The 21,813-nt window shown below is 32.7% G+C and overlaps 1 protein-coding gene and 1 long non-coding RNA gene across 2 annotated transcripts in view; one reads left to right on the forward strand and one right to left on the reverse strand.

Annotated features, from left to right (window-relative positions):
• The window catches only part of LOC141571047 (uncharacterized), a 30,963-nt gene extending 18,723 nt beyond the window's left edge, over positions 1-12,240 (reverse strand). The window contains exon 1 of the long non-coding RNA XR_012495539.1: positions 12,144-12,240. This is a non-coding gene — a long non-coding RNA (uncharacterized LOC141571047). The remainder of the gene's footprint in view (positions 1-12,143) is intronic.
• ZDHHC2 (zDHHC palmitoyltransferase 2) overlaps positions 1-18,867 on the forward strand; it is a 57,071-nt gene extending 38,204 nt beyond the window's left edge. The window contains exons 7-13 of the mRNA XM_019737958.2: positions 1,964-2,084; positions 4,262-4,394; positions 7,972-8,098; positions 8,397-8,489; positions 12,196-12,308; positions 13,966-14,040; positions 16,421-18,867. Coding sequence (XP_019593517.1) covers positions 1,964-2,084; positions 4,262-4,394; positions 7,972-8,098; positions 8,397-8,489; positions 12,196-12,308; positions 13,966-14,006 — 628 coding nt within the window. The 3' untranslated portion in view covers positions 14,007-14,040; positions 16,421-18,867. The remainder of the gene's footprint in view (positions 1-1,963; positions 2,085-4,261; positions 4,395-7,971; positions 8,099-8,396; positions 8,490-12,195; positions 12,309-13,965; positions 14,041-16,420) is intronic.
• The last annotated feature ends 2,946 nt before the right edge of the window (positions 18,868-21,813 follow it).

Raw genomic sequence — 21,813 nt, forward strand, 5'->3', positions numbered from 1 at the left:
AGAGAAACAATCTTTCCTATGCCTCCTCATTTTCCCCTCGTCCATAAAAGAGTCACTGTCCTCACTCATTTTGTCCAACCTCACAGCACCCCAGCCTTTGTCTACCCATCCTCCCCTCTTGAAACCAATACAAGTTAGCTAAGGGAATATCCTGTGTCCTTTGAGGAAAAAAAAAAAAAAAAAACAGCTACAGTAGGCTTTCCTGGACTTTTGCAATATTATTTCTTGCCATTATTTCATTGAGATGTCATAAAAGATAATCTCAGTAATTGGTTTGCACTCACCCTGGAATCTCTGACACATTTGTTTTCATACAATGTGCACCCACAAGTTTGGGCTTCTTTATGAATTTACTTGTCATATACTATTTAAGTTCTAAAATTATTAAATCTAATGCTATTATTCCCTTTGCCTTATTTGCCTATTATTTGAGGTAGAAAATAAAAACATTTATCTTTCTTTTCCCTCCTAAATTTCCAGTTTATTCATAAGGCAAGTAAATGTTTGCCTTTAAAACTTTTTAAATTTTTAAACTTTTCTATTGTGGTAAAAACACATAAATGAGATCTACACTCTTAACAACATTTTAAGTGTACAAAATAGTATTGGTCGAATCCACAGCTATGCAACTCAGGAATACAGATGGCTGACTATATGTTTATTGAAAACAATCCAAGTATACATATTAAAAAAATGAAATCTTACCACTTGTGACAACATAGATTGACCTAGATCAGGGGTGTCCAAACTTTTTTCAATGTTTTTCATCAAGGGCCATATGCGGTAAAATACACAAACAGCCAGGCCACTCACTGACGGTGAAATACGTATTGCCTCACTTGGTTTATTTAAGTAAACTAAATATATTTTTGGAATTTGCTGCGGGCCATGCAGGCCGCAGTTGGCCCACGGGCTGCAGTTTGGACACCCCTGACCTAAAGGGTATTATGCTAAGTGAAATAAGTCAGAGAAAGACAAATACCATGATCTCACTCATATGTAGAATCTAAAGGACAGAATAAACAAACACACAAACAGAAACAAACTCATAGATACAGAGAACAAACTGATGGTTGCCAGATGGGAGGGAGGTTGGGGAGGGCTGGGTGAAAAAAGGTGAAGGGATTAAGAAGTACAAATTGGTAGTTACAAAATAGTCACAGGGATGTAAAGTACAGCATAGGGAATATAGTCAATAATATTGTAATATCTATGTATAGTGCCAGATGGGTACTAGACTAATAACTTCATAAATTATATAAATGTCTAACCACTATGCTGTACACCTGAGACTAATATAAAATAATATTGAATGTTAACTGTAATTTAAAAATAAAATACAAAAAAAAGTAATACAACAAAGAAATATAATTTTCCTCCAGGAAATTGGCAAAAAAAGACAAAAGAGGCAGAGACAGAGCTTAGAACTGGCTTATCAAATAAGCAAGTCAAGAATTAGAAATACATTCTCACTGGTTTGCATTCACATAATTTAAACATGATCTGACTGATATTAACTCTAATCATTATGGCCAAGAAGTCCTGAACTTTACTAAATGTATGTGGTTGGGTGATCTAGTATTTTTAAAGAACTTATGCTCTAAAAGATTCAGAAAGAAAAATAAATAAGAGGAGAAAGGTTACAAGGAAAAAACAAACAAACAAACAAACCTAAGTGGACCTGTGCAGTTCAAACCTGTGTCAACTGCACAGTTATATAAGTTCATGATTGAGCAAAGCAATATTATACAACATATTTTAAAAATCTAAACACAGAAATTCCTTTTTAGTAAAATTGGTTTTTGATGTTTGTATATGTAAAGAAATCTTATGAATTACAGTTAAGGAAATGTCAATACATATCAAATGATAGGAAACGAAACACTGTGTTAAGGTTGAGCTAATGTATACCTGGGTTGAAAACGTAAAACTAACGGAAATGTTGTTTCTGTTTTGTTAACAGGGTGAACAACTGTGTCGGATTTTCAAATTATAAATTTTTCCTCCTTTTCTTGGCTTATTCTCTGCTGTACTGCCTTTTTATTGCTGCTACAGATTTACAGTATTTTATCAAATTTTGGACAGTAAGTCATTACCTTGGTGAACTATTTTAGTATACAAAAATATATAACATAGATTTTCTTTTGTGAACTATTTCAGACACTAATTTTATAGAATAGAGCTCATTTAGATATAGTCAATCCTGATTATTTGCAGATTCTGTATCTGTGAATTCACCAACTTGTTAAAATTTATCTGTCATCCCCCAAATCAGTACTCTCAGAGCTTTCATGGTCATTTGCAGAACATGCACAGAGTGGCTAAAAGTTTGAGTTGCCCCATGTGCACACTCCCAGTTGAGATCAAACAAGGCTACGCTTTGCCTTTTGTTTCAACTCTTTGTACTGTTAAACAAGTGTGCTTTTCAGTCTATTTAATACCATGTTTTTTTGCATTTTTGTGCTTTTCATCGGTGATTTCACTGTTTAGTAAGGTCTTAAAGCATAGTGCTAAAGTACTGTCTGGTGTTTCTGAGCAAAAGAAGACTGTGATATGCTTTATGGAGAATACATGTGTTAGATAAGCTTCCTTCAGGCATGAGTTGTAGTGATGTTGGGCACGAGTTCTCTGTTAGTGAATCAACAATACATATTAAATAAGGTGTCTTTAAGCAGAAACACACAGAACACAAGGTTATATATTGATCATTTGACAAAAATGCTGTGACCAGAAGCTCACAGGAACCTAAGGCTGTATTTTCCCTAGCAGAAATCGTTCAGTATTCACAAATTCAGTGTTCATGGCAACCTTACAGAACATAACCACTGCCAATGACAAGAATGAACTGTATAAGAATTTATTTTTAGTATTTAAAAATAGAAGTGTTTTCTTTATGTGTAAAAAGATTATTTTTTAAACTATTACATCTATTATGTCCCAAATTTTTATTAAGCATGGCTCAATTAGGCTTTAGATAGTTTTTTAGATAGTTCATTTTTTTCTGCACTATTTATTTTAAATGCAAGCAAAACAAATTGAGTATTTTAAATATCCAAAGATACTCCTATGAATACCAAATGATAGTAAAAAACAGTTACTATCTGCTAGGATTGCTTTATTATTTTCATACAATTATTCATTATCATGGTAAACTTTCTGAATTGCTATGTCGTTTAATGTGAGATTTGAACCACATTCAAACTAAAGATTTATTGAATGCCTCCCCTGTGCCAGGTACATTGTAAGCACTAGGAATACACAGGTCCATGGATATGCTCCTAGCATTCAAGTGTACTTCCGTTGTCCAGCTTGAAGAACGATCCCTAATGAATGTCTGAGAGGATGGCACCCCACTGTTCCTCATTCCTGTGGATGGTTTTAGTTCCAATCATAAATATATTTGTAAAGGAATGGCCAGAGTTCTCACTGTGAGGACTCTGCTGTCAGTGAAATCTTGTGACCTGTGTCAATCTGATAGGTATGACAGGGTACTGAAATAGTATGCCCGTCTATCAGAAGGGGAAGCCTCTTAATCACCCTGGTCCTTCCCTAAGTGTCCATAGCCCTAAGCCTGCATTCTAGAGCAAGTCCAGGTCTCTTCAGACAATACATATAATGAGAGTCAAACTAGTTTTGCTCTCAGTTGGCCTATTTTATCTCATGGATATTGTAAGATTTATTTTAGACAAATGTTATACTCCAGTGTTGATCTTTTTTGTGATGCTATTATTTAAAATAGCTTGAATCATTATTGTTGATGTGTTGTTTTATGTGTTCTTGTACTTGTGCTGGTGTTTGTAGTAATGTAAAACATCAATGAGTATAGTAGCTAAATTGTGCCAATTAACATTTATTTTCTGGCATTGTAATAAAACTATTTAAACATTTATAAATCTGTATTATGTTTAAACATGTTCAGGTAGTAAATTCAGAAGTATATTTTATAGTTCCTTTCATCTTGCTTTCTACTGGTATAGTTTACACACATACTACCATACTGCCATAATTTTTCTATGATTTAGTTATGCAAAACAAAATAAATATCCCAAATTTAAATATTTTTTCCATATATATTCATACTCCAGTAAACATATATTTTAATATGATGCTATATGTTTTTTCTCAAAGTTTTTACATAAAGCCATGTACCTTTTTCCATATCTAAATTTAAGAAACATTTTAAGCAAAAAAAGAAATCTTATAAAAGTAGGGAATACTTATCCCTTTGACAAAACATGTTATTTTTTTCCTTTCTTTATAGAATGGTCTACCTGATACTCAAGCCAAGTTCCATATTATGTTTTTATTCTTTGCTGCAGCTATGTTTTCTGTCAGCTTGTCTTCTCTGTTTGGCTATCATTGTTGGCTAGTCAGCAAAAATAAATCTACATTAGGTGAGTATCCAATTGTTGTAGTTAACAGAACTTTAAATACATAAATAGTTACTCATCAAAAATTGCCATATTATTAAATGACAATCTGTCCGGAAGTGGTAAAAATCATTCTTATTTCCCACATTGTTTTGTGGTATGTGACTCAGACATAAATAAATTCACTCATTCCATATATTTATTGACTGTCCATTGTATGTAAAGCATTTTGTATATTCAGTGGTGATTAAAGGACAAAACAGCCTAGTGAGGGGCACAGAAAATCAAGGAGCAAATGTAACAGTAATTACAAAATACAAAGAGCTTTAACAGAAACAAACAGGATGCTGAGGTATGAATCAAAGGCTGGAGATGGTAGAAGTGAACTTACTTAGATAGTGTGATCAGGGAATAGCTCACCAAAATAAAACATATTTAACCTAAGATGTCAGTCATAGGAAGAGCCAGAACATCTCAGGCAGATGATTTTACATATAGAAAACCTTAAAGAATCCACAATAAAAGCAATTAGAGCTAATAAATAACATCTGCAAAGTTTCGTGACACAAGATCAATATGCAAAAAATCAGTTGTATTTCTATTCACCAGCAGTGAATCCTCCAAGAAGAAAATTAAGAAAACAATTCCAATTACAAAAGTATCCAGAATAGTAAAATACCTAAGAATAAATTTAACCAAGGCAGAGCAACACTAGTATAGTGAAACTATAAAACATTGCTGAAAGACATTAAAGAACTAAGTAAATGGTAAGACTTCCCATGTTCATTGATTAAAAACTTAATATTGTTAAGATAACAATACTACTATCCAAAGTGATTTTTAGATTCAATACAACTCCTATTATAATTTCAATGGCCTTTTTTTGTAGAAATAGATAAGCTGATCCTCAAATTCATATGGAATTTCAAGGGCCCCAAATAGCAAAAACAATATCCAGTAAAATCTTTTTTAAAATTCTTACTCTTTTCAAAACTTACTACAAATCTATAGTGATCAAAACAGTGTGGTACTTGCATAAGAATAAAGATATGGATCAATTGAGAGTCCAGAACTAAACTTAAACATCTTTGGCCATTTTATTTTCAACAAGAGTACTAAGACCATTCAATGGGGAAAGAATAGCATCTTTAACAAGTGGGATTGGGACAACTGGATATATACATGTAAAAGAATGAAATTGAACCCCTACCTCACATAATATACAAAAATGAACTCAAAATGGTTCAATGACCTAAATGGAAGAGCTAAAATTATAACAGTCTTAGAAGAAAATATAAGGATAAATCTTCAGGATCTCAAAAAAGGTAATTAATTCTTAGATACAACACCAAAAGCGTGAGCAACAAAAGAAAATAGATAAATTGGGCACTATCAAAATTTAAAAATTTGTGTGTCAAAGGACATTATAGAAAAAGTAAAAAGATAGCCTACAGAATGAGAGTAATATTTGTAAATCACATACCTGATAAGGGCCTAGTATCCATATATACAAGAAACTCTTACAACTCAACAACAAAAAGACAAACAGTCCAATTTAAAACTTGGCAAAGGATTTGACTAGATATTTAAATAAACATTTCTCTAAAGAAAATATACAAATGGCCAACAAACACATAAAAACATGTTCAATATCATTGTCATTAAGGAAATACAAATCAAAACCATGGTGAGGTACCACTTCGTACCCACTAGGATGGCTGTAATAAAAAACAAACAAAAAACAGAAAACAAATGCTGAGGATGTGGAGAAACTGAAACCTTCACACATTGCTGGTGGGAATATGAAATGGTGCAGCCACTGTGAAAACAGTTTGGCAATTCTTCAAAAAGTTAAATATAGAACTCCCATATGACCCAGCAATTCCACTCCTAAGTATGTACCCAAAAGAATTGAAAGCAGTGACTCAACAGATGTACATCAATGTTCACAGCAGCACTATTCTTAATAGCCAAAAGTTGAAAACAACCCAAATGCCCATCAAAGGATGAATGGATAGAGAAAATGTGGTATATCTATACAATGGAATATTATTCAGCCATAAAAAGTAATGAAGTAATGAAACATGCTATATCATGTGACTGTTTCATGAGTTTAGGGTTTCTTTTGGAGTGATGAAAATATTTTGGAACTTGATATAGGTGGTAGTTGCACAAAATTGTGAATGTACTAAAGGCCACTGAATTGTTCATTTTAAAGTGGCTAATTTAGTGTTCTGTGAATTTCACCTCATATTTTTAAAAAACCCTATAAGAAAAGAGCTAGAAATGTTTGAGACACTATCCACATAGCCGGAGCACAGAAAGCTAAAGAACAAAAAATACACCATGAAGTTTGACAAGTAAGTGGGGACTCACTCTGTTAAGTAGAGTCTTCTAGACTAAGGTTAGGAGTTTGGGAATATAACCAGAGTTTATAAATCCTTATGCTCTCAAAGGATACTTCAAACTGTGAGATTCCATTATTGTCAGTGAAGATTAATAATAGTATATAGTCAGTGAATATTATTTTTTAATATTCAGCTAAAATCTTATTACAGCAGATACTATTAGGGTGAAAATTGGTATAATAAACAAATTTTTAAATAAAGTGTCTTATTTCAAATTATATGTTGGACAATTAAATTATAATTCATCAAAAGTAAATGAATTGCTTCTAGAAACTTTTAAGTTCTAAAACTTCTAGATTGTACATGTAATACTCTGGACAATATGGTCCTCTAATTATAAATATGTTTTATATAAAGTCATGTAACCTAGGGTGACAAATGCTGAGGATCTTGCAAATTGCCACATTTTTCATAGTATCTTTAATGGGCTTGTTAGAGTTGTTCGTTTTTGTTTTTATAATGGACAAAACTCATTATACTTCTATGTTTATTCATATTCCAAAAATAAAATTGTAGATTTTTGCATCTCAGCATGGTGTAAGAGGAAAACGTAGCATTCTGACATGTATTTGTTGGGTGATGTTGGGCACGTCCCACAGCCTCTCTGAACCACGGCTTCCTCACGCAGAGTGGGCATAACATACAGTGTACGGTGCTGCAGCACTGCATCCTGGTTTGGACACACCAGCTGTAAAGTCCATGTATTGGTTAGCTGGGAAAAAGTATGATTGGATGAGATAAAATTTTAATGAAATTGGAAAATGGAATTTATTGACTGTAAAAAGCAGGTTGTAGAATGTATGTATAATCTCATTCTGGTTAAAAAACTATATAGATTTGTATATATCTATATCCATCATCCATCCATCTATCCACCCATCTATCAAGAGCTAGAAGATACAAAGTTTTAACGTATTTGCCTGTTTATAGTTTCTAACTTCTTACAATGCACATGTGCTGCTATTATAATAAAAAAGCTACTTAAAAATTAAAATAAATGTAATTGTATCTTATGATTATTTTAAAACAAAATAAACAATCTATATTGCAGAGCTGTTGGTAGGCACATAAGTACTCACAGGGGGCTAGCCACTGACTTCCGAGTTCCTTTGTTTAATTCAATCACTTCTAAATATAGGGGTTACTAGCTGATACATACTTTACTCATGTGATTGCTCTATTATCTTTTATAGAGGCATTTAGAAGTCCAGTATTTCGACATGGAACAGATAAGAATGGATTCAGCTTGGGTTTCAGTAAAAATATGCGGCAAGTTTTTGGTGATGAAAAGAAGTACTGGCTGCTACCCATTTTTTCAAGGTACTTTGTTGTGAAAATTTTCAGGTTTTAAAGGAATGAAAGTAATCCGATAAAAGAACTCTATAATTCTGCATAGGAACTCCTCTTTTTTAAAGTATGATTTTATGACTCATGATTATATCAATGTGGAAATCAGTTATCTCATTTCCCTAAACATATTGTATTGAAACCAGTGTGTGATTCACATGTTTTGTCCATAGTATAATTATGTCCTGCTCGCAGACATCAGCACTCTAACAGAGTGTCACTCTGTTGTCTTTTTTTATTGCTCAATTGTAAGTTTTGATTTTAATTATAGTCTAGGTGATGGCTGCTCCTTTCCAACTTGCCTTGTTAACCAGGATCCTGAACAACCATCTACTCCTGCAGGACTGAATTCAACATCTAAAAAGTAATTCCATTTTTTTCTTCTGTTTTACTTTCAAATAACATATTTTATCCTCATGTATCCTTTGGTTGTATGTTTCTTTGAAAAAAAATTTCAAGAACATAAGATAATTTACTGCAATGGTTCCCACTTAGAATGAGGAAAGAAGGAAAGTATGACTGGGGATGGGTCCATAGGGAGCTTCAATTATACTTGTAAAATTCCGTTATTAATCTGGGTGATAGGTAAACAGGTGTTAATTCTCTATACATTTTGGTTGATTGAAATATATTATGATTTTTTTAAATGTCGTGCTTCAAAGAAAAAATATGTATGAGTCCATATTCGTTTCCCTAGTGATCAGATGAGCAAACAATGTCAGCTTTCCCTTTGACTCTCTAGGTCCTTCCTCTCTGTGGTAACTGTTGTAGAGATGAGAAAACTTCCCTAGATAAGGACTTTGGGGATCAGATGGAACCCCAGACACCCACTTGACAGTTCCATTAGTAGTGTGCACCATATTCTTGGTGCTCTATAAAGACCTCTAAGCATTATCTGAACCATTTCCTTGGAAAGAGAAGGGAGGGTTCTTAGAAATTTATGGTCTGGAGACTTTTGCCCCTGCTTTAAGTTTCTTTCCTGTCTATCAAGAATTTGAGGAAGACCAGAAATTTGCTACTAACTGGCAAAAGGCAAAACTACTTAAACTTTTAAAATGCTATACATATATGAATGTTCAAGTTTGAAACACTAATCTTTATATCTTTAAGACAGAGTTATTTGAATATGACCACACTTTTAATTCTGAGTGAAAGCCAATAGCAAAAACATAACCATAATAGCATTCTTAGCTAAATTTCAGAGAGTTTCTTATTTGCCACAATTCCATGTATACAGCACCTCTGGCTACATTCCTTCCATCTAGTGCATATTTCTTATTGATCACAGTACTTTCCCCTGTGGATCCTGGCGTGACCCCCGAATGTTTCTCAAGGCAGTGACACCCTGGCAGCCATTTCAAGTTGTTTTAAATTGTCAGAGATGAAGCTTACTTGCCACCCCATCCCAGAGTAAGCGATGTACATTCCAGACTCTTATCAATTGATGAGCAGGCCATTTTGATGTGTTTCACAGGGATATTCAAAGGCACCAGAGTCTTATTGGGTCATGCCCTGTGAGTTTTGGCTTGAAAATTCCACAGAGCTAAATGTTAATGGTTTTTCTTATACCTTGGTGCAGAAAAATCTAGTTTTAATAAGTTATTTAGAACATGTTTTCAAGCTTATATGAAATTTAAGAGTTTTCAAGTAATGTTTTTGTACCTTTGTTTTAATGTTTTTTTGTAGTTTAAGACTATTTGGGATTTAGAAATAGTATGTCTCCTAAGTGTACCATGGGCATTGAGAGAAATCCTAGTTCTGGCACTGTTACCAAGCAAGATGATCTTGAAAAGGTCAAGAAACCAGGCTTTTCCTGTTAAGATTGGATTTTGACAGCTAAAGTCTCTTCTACAGAATTTTATAATTTCCCCTGATTAGGGCATATAAATTTCTATGGTTTATGCTGGTGTCGCCTCTGTGCTCCAGAGTTTTATATCTGATTGTCTGCTCAACATTCCCACTCAAATGTCTAAAAGTCATCTGCAGCTGAACAGGTACAAAGCAGAACTCTTGATTCCATTCATCTACACCCTCATGCCCACTCTGAACCTGATTTTCTCCATTCTTCCATATACATATCAGTATCCATGACCTCCATTCCCCCAGGTGCTCAGACCAGAAATTTTGAAGTCATCCTGGATTCCTCTCTTTCAGTTACCTTGTATTTACTCCATTTGCAAATTCTGTCAGATGCACCCTCAAAATATATCTATATCATTTCTCACATAAATTGTTTTAATTCCTCCTAACTAATCTTCCTGATTCCATTTTTGCCCTATTCCAGTTTCTTCTCAATTAAAATGTCAGAGTGATCCTTTTAAAACATAAATCAGGTTTTGTCACTCTTCTGCTCAAAACCCTACATTGATTTCCCATCTTAGAATAAAGACTAATGAGTGTCCTTGCCTTGTCCTGTCTAATCTTGCCCCCAACACCTCTCTGATGTCATCCATCATCACTTTCCCATCACTCATAATCCTCGGACACACAGGTCTTGCTGTTTCTCAGATGTCCCATATTTAGTGCCTTTGTACTTGCTAATTCCTATTCCTAAATGTTCTTCTTCCAGAATTCTGAATGGTCTGTGCCTTCTTTTCATTCACTTTCTATTTAGGTATAACTTCACAATAGAGGCCATCTTTGAAAACCCTTTGTAAGATAATAATCTGCTTCTCCAATTCCCCATACATTTTTTTTTTGGTCATAGCTTGTATTGTCACCTGACTTACTATATATTTCTCTTTATGATTATTCTTCTTCAATTACCATGAAACTTCCATGAGATCAAAGATTTTATTCATTGATGTAATAGGTACTCAACGAATATCGTTGAATAAATGGATCCTTGCCAGTTGTTAAAGTCCTATTAGCAGTAACCAATCTATAAGGAGTCCCCAAACCAGGACCTAGTTAGTATGTTGGAATATGGTCTCTTTCCTGAAGAATAATAAGAATTAGAGTAAAAGAGATTTTTTTTTTTCATATGAATGGGAGACAAGCTTTGTTTTTAAAAAAAAGATTTACCTTCAATATTTTAATAAGGGTATGTTAAAGCTGCACAAAATTGAAATATTCTCAAATTTTGCTATGAGGTAATTACTAAGGAGCAAAAGTATGTCCTTTAAAAATATAATAGTTATAGACAACTAAAATATGTTAAATTATTCTTGGAAGAATTTTAAGTAGTTTTTTTTCTTTTGAACATTATTATAATTACTATTTCAGGATATTCTAAAATAATAGTTTCTATGCCAATAATTTGTTCTAAGTGAAATGTTAATTTATGTGTATTTTTTCATGCCATCCAATATGTTGATATGTGGCATGTCTACTTAAATTTTAAACCTTAAATTCTTGTTTTAAGACTCTTCATATCCTCAAATTAAACATCAGGTTTGTAAGATTTGATAGAGTCAGATGTTTTCAACATTCCTGCATGATAATACTCAAATTTGTTGTTTCGGTCTTATCAAAGAAGATATAGAATTCTTGGTTCTTGGTTCAAGACCAGTTAGGGCACTTTAGAAACACTAGCTTTTCCTCAAACTTGAAAAAGTCAATCACCTTTATATATGATATACCATCACCTTTATGTATTTTTTCCATATCCACTTACAAAAATTAATATTTTTCTTTAATGTATTTATTCAAATTGGCACTGACATTTGTTTTTAAACCAAACTTTGTATAACTGTCATAAATGAGAAGCTAGTATAATTTGTTGTAAATAGAATATAACTTTAAAAAATAAAATACTATTAGGTTCTAACTAGATTCCCTCACCTGCTAAAGTGTAAGGCTGAGGCCTACTCTATATATTAAAAATGGAAATTTGCCAGAGTTAAAAATTGTCATCTTATTGTAATCAGAGGAATGAAAAGAACTGAAAAGAGAACACTTTTCTTATTGTGAGTCAGTATGATTTAATTGTTCCTGTATTCCCCAAATTCTCTTGGGTAACTCCTACAATATCTTGCACTGCGAATGGTTTGCATTCGATACTTTGAGAAACACTCACCTTAATACTGTCAAGGGTTAATCTGATGATTGTGATAATGATTATTATTCAGTCCTGAAAACCATCAATTTCCTGCAAAGCCGTTGAGAGAGTCCCAGAGCCACCTTCTTACTGATTCTCAATCTTGGACAGAGAGCAGCACAAACCTGGGCAAAGGCAAAGCTGGTAAGAGTGTGCTTGTTTGGCTTTTCTGATATATTTTATTTTTGAAAGGTGAAAGTGGTGAAAAAATTTTATTATATTACCTATAGGATTTTTCTTGCTTTGGAGTCAGACTCCCAGTGTAAATTTAGAATTATTTTCAGGAACATCTATTTGTGAAGTACTTTGATTGTCTGTTAGCTGTAGAAAATCATTTTGTGAAAGATAATTGTACATTACGTTTTTTTTTTCCAGTTTAAAGAACCAATCTTTATTACTGCATATTAAATGACAGAAATAAACTCAAAATACAATTTGTTTTTAAATGGAAAAATGTGATCAATTCAGACAAAAGGTTGAAAAATATCTGCTGATAAAGATCTTAAATTATGCAGTTCTTTTATTCTAAGATTTCTATCCAATTTCAAAAGGGCAAAGTAAAGTGATTGCATAATTACCTAACTTTACCTACCTGTTATTTCTTCATATTTCTCATTATTGTTATTGATTTTAATCTTTTGATTACCTCTTTATTGGCAAAGAACAAGCAAGGCTTTGAAGTCAGAGAGACCTAATTTCAGATCCCAATTTAGGCACCTAATCAGTGTGTGATATTTAAGTTACCCAATCTCTTTTAGACTTTGCTCCCTTATCTGTAAGATACTTATTTCTCGGGGTTAGGAAGGATTAAACAAAACAATGTGATCATATATGTAGGTATGAGTACATATGTGTTGTGTCCCTATAAATGAGTACAAAACCATACATCCACGATCAAGACACTGTTAGCCAGAAAATTACAAGGCCAACTAATTGAATTCTTCAAAATTTTCTTCATTTCTAGTCTTCTCTTCAAACTCTCTCCTAGTGCTGCATAATTTTGGCTCATGGCACTTTAAAGTATTTACTGGTTTATTTGAAATCTCTTTGGGATTTAGTAGTGGTGAAAAACAAATTGCTAGTCCTAAGTAAATATTCTAAGGTCAATATTTAATATATAATCAGTCATATTCTCCTAAAATACAGGCTTTCTAACCCCATCCTTTGAATATTCATAATTTGGTCTCTCTTCACCTTCAAACCTACCCATTCCATTTTGCAATATATGGGAAGGACTAGGAATTACCTGAACAAAAACTGATGACACGTATTTGCCTCTTGAATCCATCAGTTTCCTTAGAGGCAAAGAAGTGATATATAGTTGGGGGGTCAGTTTTTGGGGGTGGAGAGACAAAGAGCTCTTTCTTTCAGAAGGGATTTGTGTCTCATAGTTCTATATTAACATGGAAGGGATTTCTTGGTTTTTATGTGCTGTTATTTGGCATGTTAGATTAATTTTTCTGTTACTTTGCTAGATGAGTAAGAAACTAAAGTTTAAAGGATGATGTAAAAGGAGGAAGAGAAACATGAGAAGGATGAGATGAGAAAGGGCTCAAAGATTTAGTTTGACTAGAATGAGGTAGGTCAATGAAGAATTAGGAAATAATAATTTAAGGTGATATGAGAAGTGCGAGTGTGTGTGTGTGTGTTTCTATATGACCATATTATAAACACCCACACTAGAAACAAGGCATCTTTGGAAGTATACTGGGGGAGGGGAGAATTCATGGATGAATAAACAGATCTGTGCCTATTTGTTCAAAAGCAACCAAAAACTGCTAATTTATATTCTTTTCTGAAGGTATGAGCAATCCTGCATTAACCATGGAGAATGACGCTTAACTCTTCAAACAAAATAAATTTGTACTTTATGAAAGTAAGATAAGTTTTTTCTTTATTGTTTTATATTTTTAACACTTTTCCAGTTCTTTTAGGGTAGTTTACATAAATGTTTATTTTTGAGTGATTCATATTAAAAGATGTCTTAACTGACCCTTGGGATTGTATTACTCACACTGGAGACCTCTGGACATGGACTGAGCTTCAGTATTAGCTCTTGTTTAGGTTAACATGATAATAGAAATAAGTTGATGAACAAAATTTGTTTCTATAGTAATGCATTAAATGGCAAGAATTGATCCTAAAGTATTGAACTTTACATGACAATTATCTTGTCATTTCGTAGGCTTGTGCAATTTTTTATTTTTATTTTTTTCTGTCTTTCTGGGTATACAGTGGTCATGTCCTTGACCACCCATTAGCAGAATTTCACTGGGTCTAAGTACAAGATAATTACATCTTATTAGTGTAAACTGGTCATCCCTATTTTTTGTCCTAGTAGGACCCCATAGTATGAGCCATCCTTAAAATAATAGGTGTTCCAAATAATTTTCTTTAAACCATGATTTTCTTAAACCTGTAGTTCCAAGTCAGTTTAATACATAATCTATTTATAAGCCTACAGCCAATAAAAAGCTACAATAAAGAGCCCATTTGGAACAAAGCCATAAACATCTAAAGAAAATAAACAACTATATATACCATTATAATAAACACAATATAATGACTTAAACATGAACATCATCAATACAACTCTGTATTTACAAAACTGCAATCTAGAACCCTAAAGTCTAAGAGAAGCAAGAGATTAATATCTAAAACAAAGTCATCTGTATCAAAGTACTTCATGGATATCTGAGTTTCTTGTTTTTTAATTGTGTGTTTGTTTTTAACCCATTTTAATCCTCAAAATCTTTTCTTAATCTGTTTTTTAAAATTTGTTTTATTTTCATTTTGGTGAAATATAATAACTGCAAAATACTGATCTGGCAATTTGCTAGTTGACTCTTTCAGTCCTGGGTGACTGTACATGATGGTATAGTCACCATTCATGGTAACTATAGTTAGATTAATCCTAACTATGGTTAGGGGAGTGAAAATGTAATCTTAATTTGATTAAATATCAAGGAGACATTAAATTTATAGAAATCTTAAAATATAACTATAAATATACAAATATGAATCACTATAGTACCACTAATAAAATAAATATTTCATAGAACAGTTCTGTAAAGCATATAAAGTGTCACAGGAGTTCTTGGAGTATTTTGAATTATGAGTTATAATTACCATTGTTTTTGAGGTCATGTGTTACGTAGTAATACCCTGTCATGTAGACATCCCAGTATTTTGACACAAGACCAGTATTGCGTTTGTTCATCGTTATTCTCAACACTGCACATAGTACCAGATGCATAACACACAGGTTCTCAATAAATATTTTGTAAATAAGTGATAAAATGACATCATTAAAATTAAAAATCTCACAGAAACTTGATTTTATTACATTTGAATATAAGACATTAGTGGTCATAATAACCACATGCCAGCATGAATCATCTGCATTGACATAAAAAAAATGGTTTTCTGATGTAGTATTTTTCATTCTATTGACATAACCAGTGACAGTAAAATGTTTCTTTAAAAAATTGAGTTTTCCTAAGGTAGCTAATATCCCAAATAGTTTTCAAAATAGTTTTTTCTGCTTTACATCTCAGACTTGCATTTCATTCATGTTGAACAATATTACCTGATATTGATATGCTTAATTTAATTACTAAATGTTACCCTCATATTCTTTTTGAACTACATTAGTAAATGATCTGTGGCCTTTTAATAAAATATTTTAGTCGGAATATTTCCCAAATAGTTATAATGTGCCTAGAGCCAAATTAGTGCTAAATTTAGCCTATCCAACCTTCTCTCTTATACAATATAAACAAAAAATGCTGTGTTTTTATGCACATGAAATTTCAAAATTATTTCTTAAGTCCTCCTTTGAACTCAGTTGTCACTCCTAAATGCCTACCAGCCTCGGACAAATGCAGAATAACCTAGAACCCTGCCACTCAGTTTGGGACCCCAAACCAGTAGCATTAGCTTCACCTGAGACAGGTTAATAGAAATGCAGGATTTTGGACCTCACCCTAGACTGACTGAATTAAAATCTGAATCTTCTTAATTTTAACAGTATCCCATAGTCTTGTATATGCACATCATAGTTTGAGAAGCATTGATGTCGAGGTCTATATTCAAGAACTCCTCTCCTGAGATAACTAGTACAGAAGACATTTAATTTTGAATAGGGATGTTATTGAAACAATGAATGAGTTGTTTGTTGAATGAAAGAGTTGGTTAGTTTTTTGTTGTTGTTTATAGCTAACAGAATCGTTTCATGTTTTCTGTTTCATTTCAAGGTTTTAATGCTGTATATGGATGGAAAAGGCTTCTCACAGGAAGGCACCATTGGCCAGTGGTTCCATTTCCCTTTGGCTGGATATGCAGAATATGAATTGATTAGTTCTCTGCAAGCCGTTGCTTAAAACATCACATTTTTATTCAATATACAGACTGTTTCAACTAATACAAATTCCTGTGAAAGATTAAAATTATGGTTTATGATAACGGTGAAAATACTTTCTATCATAAAAACTTAAAATAAATTCATGGGCCAGTTTTCACCCAAATATTTGGGTAGCACAATTTATCACATAAAATGCCCATTACTCATCTAACTTTCTAATCAAAACATTAAGACTAAGATATTCAGATTTAAAATATTTCAAATCACATTATAATGATAAGCTTTATTTGTAAAATCTATTAGTTACCTATGAGGTGGAAGTAGCAAATCAGTCGTCTATTCTCTCTGATGTGAATCCAGCCTCAAACTGAGTGAACTTAGTAACTGTGAATCCATTACAAATTGAAGATCACCATCCATTTTTTGCTAGACTTTAATCTAAGTCTAGCTTTATTCCCTGCTGGAAAAGAAGTATGATCATTGAAGATTGAGCTCACTGGTAAGCAATTGGCTAGAAAATTTTTCAGAATGAATACATTTCTATGGCATTGAAATATATTTTTCATCTTTTAGTCTTTTTAAATTGGGGAAAAATCTATTAACAACAATAATGAAGATTGGTTTATGATATTCTTTTGCCAGGTTGGCTTTAAAATATTTTTTTTTCATTTTTTTCCTTGAACATGGCAAAAATACTGAATTTCTGTTAAGAATTCCTGTTGGGTCAATACATTCTTTCATTTATATCTGTTATTTCTGTGTCCTCTCATCAAAAGTATGAGTTAAACTTTATAGTTCTTCAAACACCTAAGATTAAATTATGCAAATCAAACAAAAAAATCATATACTTTTGGAAATTTAGTTCAACGTAACTAAATGGCATGCTGTTTGGAAATTGAGTTTCAGATAAACTAAGTGGCGTGTTTGTTGATGCCAAAACGTTAGGCTTCAGTAAATGTACTAAGAAGCTCTTGTGCCTTGTATGCACTATTTTAAAAAATATTTTATTTCACTCTTTTTTAATTTGATGGAGTAAGTTTTGTAAATGTTAGTAATTAGAATAAGCTGTGTACATTTTTTTGGTACTGATTTTCAGAATTTAAAGCAGATTTCCTTTTAAGGCTACAAAGCTAAGGAACTGGTATTTAATCAAAGAGAAAATGGTATTAAACTTTTCAAATTCTGCATTAGACAAAAATTCAATACAAAATAAGACTAGAAGGCCAGAGGATAATGGAGCAATAGATCCTTGCAATTATTTATACTTGCTGAAAATATAGAGAGTTTTATACTAAATCAGTTAATAGAAGAACCAATGTCAGCCCAGTCCATTTTATAGATCATTTGAGTGCAATTATTTCAACAATAGAATGGCAGTCTTTTTCGGACTTTTTATTTAAAGCTAAAGATTTTGATCTGACAATCTGCTTCAAGAAATTTCAGAAGATATGCCACATTATTTTATCTTAAAGCATTTTTTGGGTCATTTTCATTACCTGAAGTGCCGGGTTGGAACCTGTAGCTCCTGCTAGATAGAAGTCTTAAGGGCAACAGAATCACGTGATGTAGTAAGAATAATATGCGCCAGATATTTTTCAAAGCACAGTACTACAGCTGTTTTTATGAAACAGGATTGTTAGCTATTCCCTCTTGTCAACTAGAAGGTAGGGGGGGAAAAAGAGAGATTTTTATTCTTTAACTTGCTAAGTACTGTTAACCTTTCCCCCCTGTAGGTCTTTCATGTAATTATTGAAATGCGTAAATCAGTACACATTAGAATCAGACTTGAAAACATTTTTAAAAATAAATTTTATTTAAGTTGTAATAGTTCCCTTTTTGTTTCATACAGTGAATATTCTTTAAAGGGTATTTTGTTTACTTTTGTTTTTAATTCTAGGGGGTTATAATTTTTAGAGATGATGGCGTCTCTCTTTACATATGCAGTATTTTACTTACGTGAATAAAGCATCAAATAGATCTGCATTTTGTACATATTTATAAAATGTACCTTAAAACATTTTACTTTAAAAATTTAATTGCTTAACTCAAACTTGAAGACATGCTTTACTTCAACTGTCCCAATAGTCCACTGAATTGGTAATTTTGATTTTTCCTGTTTTCAGAGATTCTACCATATAGGTTATCAATATTTAAGAATTTTTAATTTAAAATATATAGATGCTTCATATACATTTGTTAACTATCTGCCTTTGTTCAGTGAAAGAGGGTTTGTTTTTTTCAAAGATAAAGTGCAACTAAATACAGTGAGATATTCAAGGAAGTGCTTATCTACGAACTCCCTCCTGTTATACCATAATAAAGTCTGGTTGATCACCTTTATTAGTTGTCTATATGAAGTTGCCTTTGCACATACAATCTAAATTGCTTTACAGATACACTTTTCCTAATAGTTTACCAGAGCTGCTACCGGCAAAATTCATGTCTACAACCTGGTCATAAACCTTTTGAGAAGAGGTAGATGACAGGAAGAGGTAATTACTCATTAGTAAGTGATTCTGAGTACAATTGGAAATAGACTATAAAACTCAAGTAGTACCTTGTAATCAAAAGACAAGTATAAGAAATATGTCCTATGTTTGACAAAACTACCTTCATTAGGGAAGTCAAATGCAAAGGATTCATAAACCATGTTCATAAAAATTAAGCTAGTAGTGATGTGATTCATGCTGAAGAAAACCTGTGAAAAAGGTGTTCCTCCATTATGTCATAAACTAGCAAATTTTCCCTATTTTGAAATACATGTAAACTTGCTGGGCTGATGCTGGTTGTACAGTATACTTTAGTATCCACATCATATTATCAGATATTTGCTTCTAAAAGTGATAGTTCTAATACTGTTATAAATTTTAAAAACCCACATATACACCAACCACATAAATGGTAAGCGCAGCAAATCCACTTACACTATAAACCATGATGAAGGTATCCTCTTGTACAATCGTCCCCCCTACCCCACAGACTACAAATTCTATTCTGCTAACAGTTTGTCCAGACACATATTTGGACAATGGATTTCCACAAATAACATGTTTCTAGGTAAGATCCTTCTGCGGAAAACTAAGTAAAAACTACTTGGCTTAAACCCAAATCTTTTAGCAGCCTACACTCCTTTTCCACATAATTAGCCAATTGAGAAGATACTCCTTACATGTGGAAGCCAACCACATTACTCATACATAGATACCACTCGAATTTTTAGACCTCACATTGGTAAAAATTCATAGTTCTAACTTGCATTGAAATTTTAGCATTTTGATGTCATTTATTAAAAGCATTAAGCACATGCCAACATTAAAGTCTGATTTTAAAATTGAGCAATCTGTCCCCTCCACTAGATTTCCTTTAAAATTTATTACTGAAGAATCTTGTTACAGAACACAGGAAATTGTTGTATTTTAAAATGGTCCGATCGTGCACTTTCCTTTTCTCTGCCATGTTATTCTTTTAGAGATTTGTTATCAAGTTGACATCAATGAAGGGATGAATTCAAGGAGGCTTATTTCAAAGCAACTGTGGATCAAAAACTATGAAGTATCTCCCAGCGTGAACAGCAGGCTCTGAAATGGGATGTCTTTTTAATCCTCAAAAGAGGATGTAAGTAAAGAGGATGCTCTATCATAATGCAGTTGAGATTCTTAAGAGCTCAATCTGCCCCTTTGTTATACCAGTAAAAAGTTCAAATGATAATCTGGGCAATGTCAATAGCCTTTAAATCACTTGCAGCCCTTACTCTAGGAAAGTTACAGCAAAAACAAAACTGGTGACGATGCACAAACATAGATCTTTGGTGTTCATTGCCAGTGTTCAGTACTTCTGCATCATTAATTTACAGTTGGAGGGGCAATATGTTATTACTCATCTTTTTAGATGACTTATTTATGAGTACCAATTAAACCAAAAGGGGCCTTTGCATAGGAGACTTGAATTTGAAGCTCTGGTTTATGCTACATAAGGGAGTTAATTGCTCCTAAGGGACAGTACTATTTTATGATTTATGTTGCATCTTCCAGGGAAGGTTTAACAGTTTAAGGGGCTCAATTCTGACGTGAATACATAAGTTTGTTTGCTAAAGGTACTTAATCAAATTGAGAAAAAAAATGCTTCAAAGTAGAATTCTGTTGATGCTGAATTAAAAAACCATGGAAAGCTTGTTCTTGTTTTTTATTCAACTATGAAGACTATTGTCAGTTTAGATTTCACATCTTTTCCTGTCAGTATTATTGTCCCCTAAAGCCTATTAGAAGAATCTAAATGAGTTCATCATCTGTTGTGTGAAAGCTGAATATTAAACAAAGAACCATAATTATATACTTATCTTAGTGTAACATACAAGCATGTTTTAAAGTTCTTTAAAAACTATACTTAGATAAGTACATATGAATGAATCCCAGAATAGCTATAAATAACCAATGGAAAGTCTGTATAAAGTATGATTTTGTTTCCTCTTTCTACATGATCTTTGCAGTAATGTAAGACACAAGCTAACAATGAACAATGTTGAAGAAAACAAAGGTGTATGACACAAGAGTCCCTGCCAAACCAAAACACCTTTCGTTTTCACAAGTTTTACATTTCACCAGCTGAACCTTTTTCTGATCCATGCATATTTTTACCCCTGTCAGTTGTATACCTTAGTAGCTTCCACTTCAGATTTTAGTGACTTGCTGGCTTCTCAAATTGTTTGAAAATGTTCTCACCTGTAGTTATTCCAGAGATTATCAATAGAAACAAATTCTTCAGTCACTTCACTTAGCATTGATTTCTTGAGTAACAGCTGGACAGTACTGACTCATTAAGAGCCAAAGAAAAATATTCAAGATCATTTGTCTTGTTTTATAATTATGTGATTTTGTGCCTAATGTCCTCTTTGAGGAACTGTTCTCATCAAAAGTCTTAAGTTTGTTTTTCTCTAGACACATTTCTTTGGGCTACTGCATTCAAAAAATATGATGTAACTCACCATCAGTAAATGGCTTTGCTGGCTAATAAATGGGCCACTTGTAACTGTACTTTGATTACAGCCACATTTTCACTTTTTATTTTTGTGTAGTAATTATGCTGTGGTGAGCTATTCTATTTTAAAATTTCTAATTCTCCTGACTTGCTTTCCCATAAGTTGGGAATATTGTGAGGAGTCCTTAGTCAACATATAGTGTATATTTTTAGCACAGTTATAGTATCATTGCATGATAACAATCTTGTACTATATTATTTGATTTGATAATCCGTATCAAATCCACTTCAGTGTGCCTTAAAAGCAAACCA

The sequence above is a fragment of the Rhinolophus sinicus genome, linkage group LG04 (assembly GCF_036562045.2).
Source record: "Rhinolophus sinicus isolate RSC01 linkage group LG04, ASM3656204v1, whole genome shotgun sequence".
Taxonomy (NCBI): domain Eukaryota; kingdom Metazoa; phylum Chordata; class Mammalia; order Chiroptera; family Rhinolophidae; genus Rhinolophus; species Rhinolophus sinicus.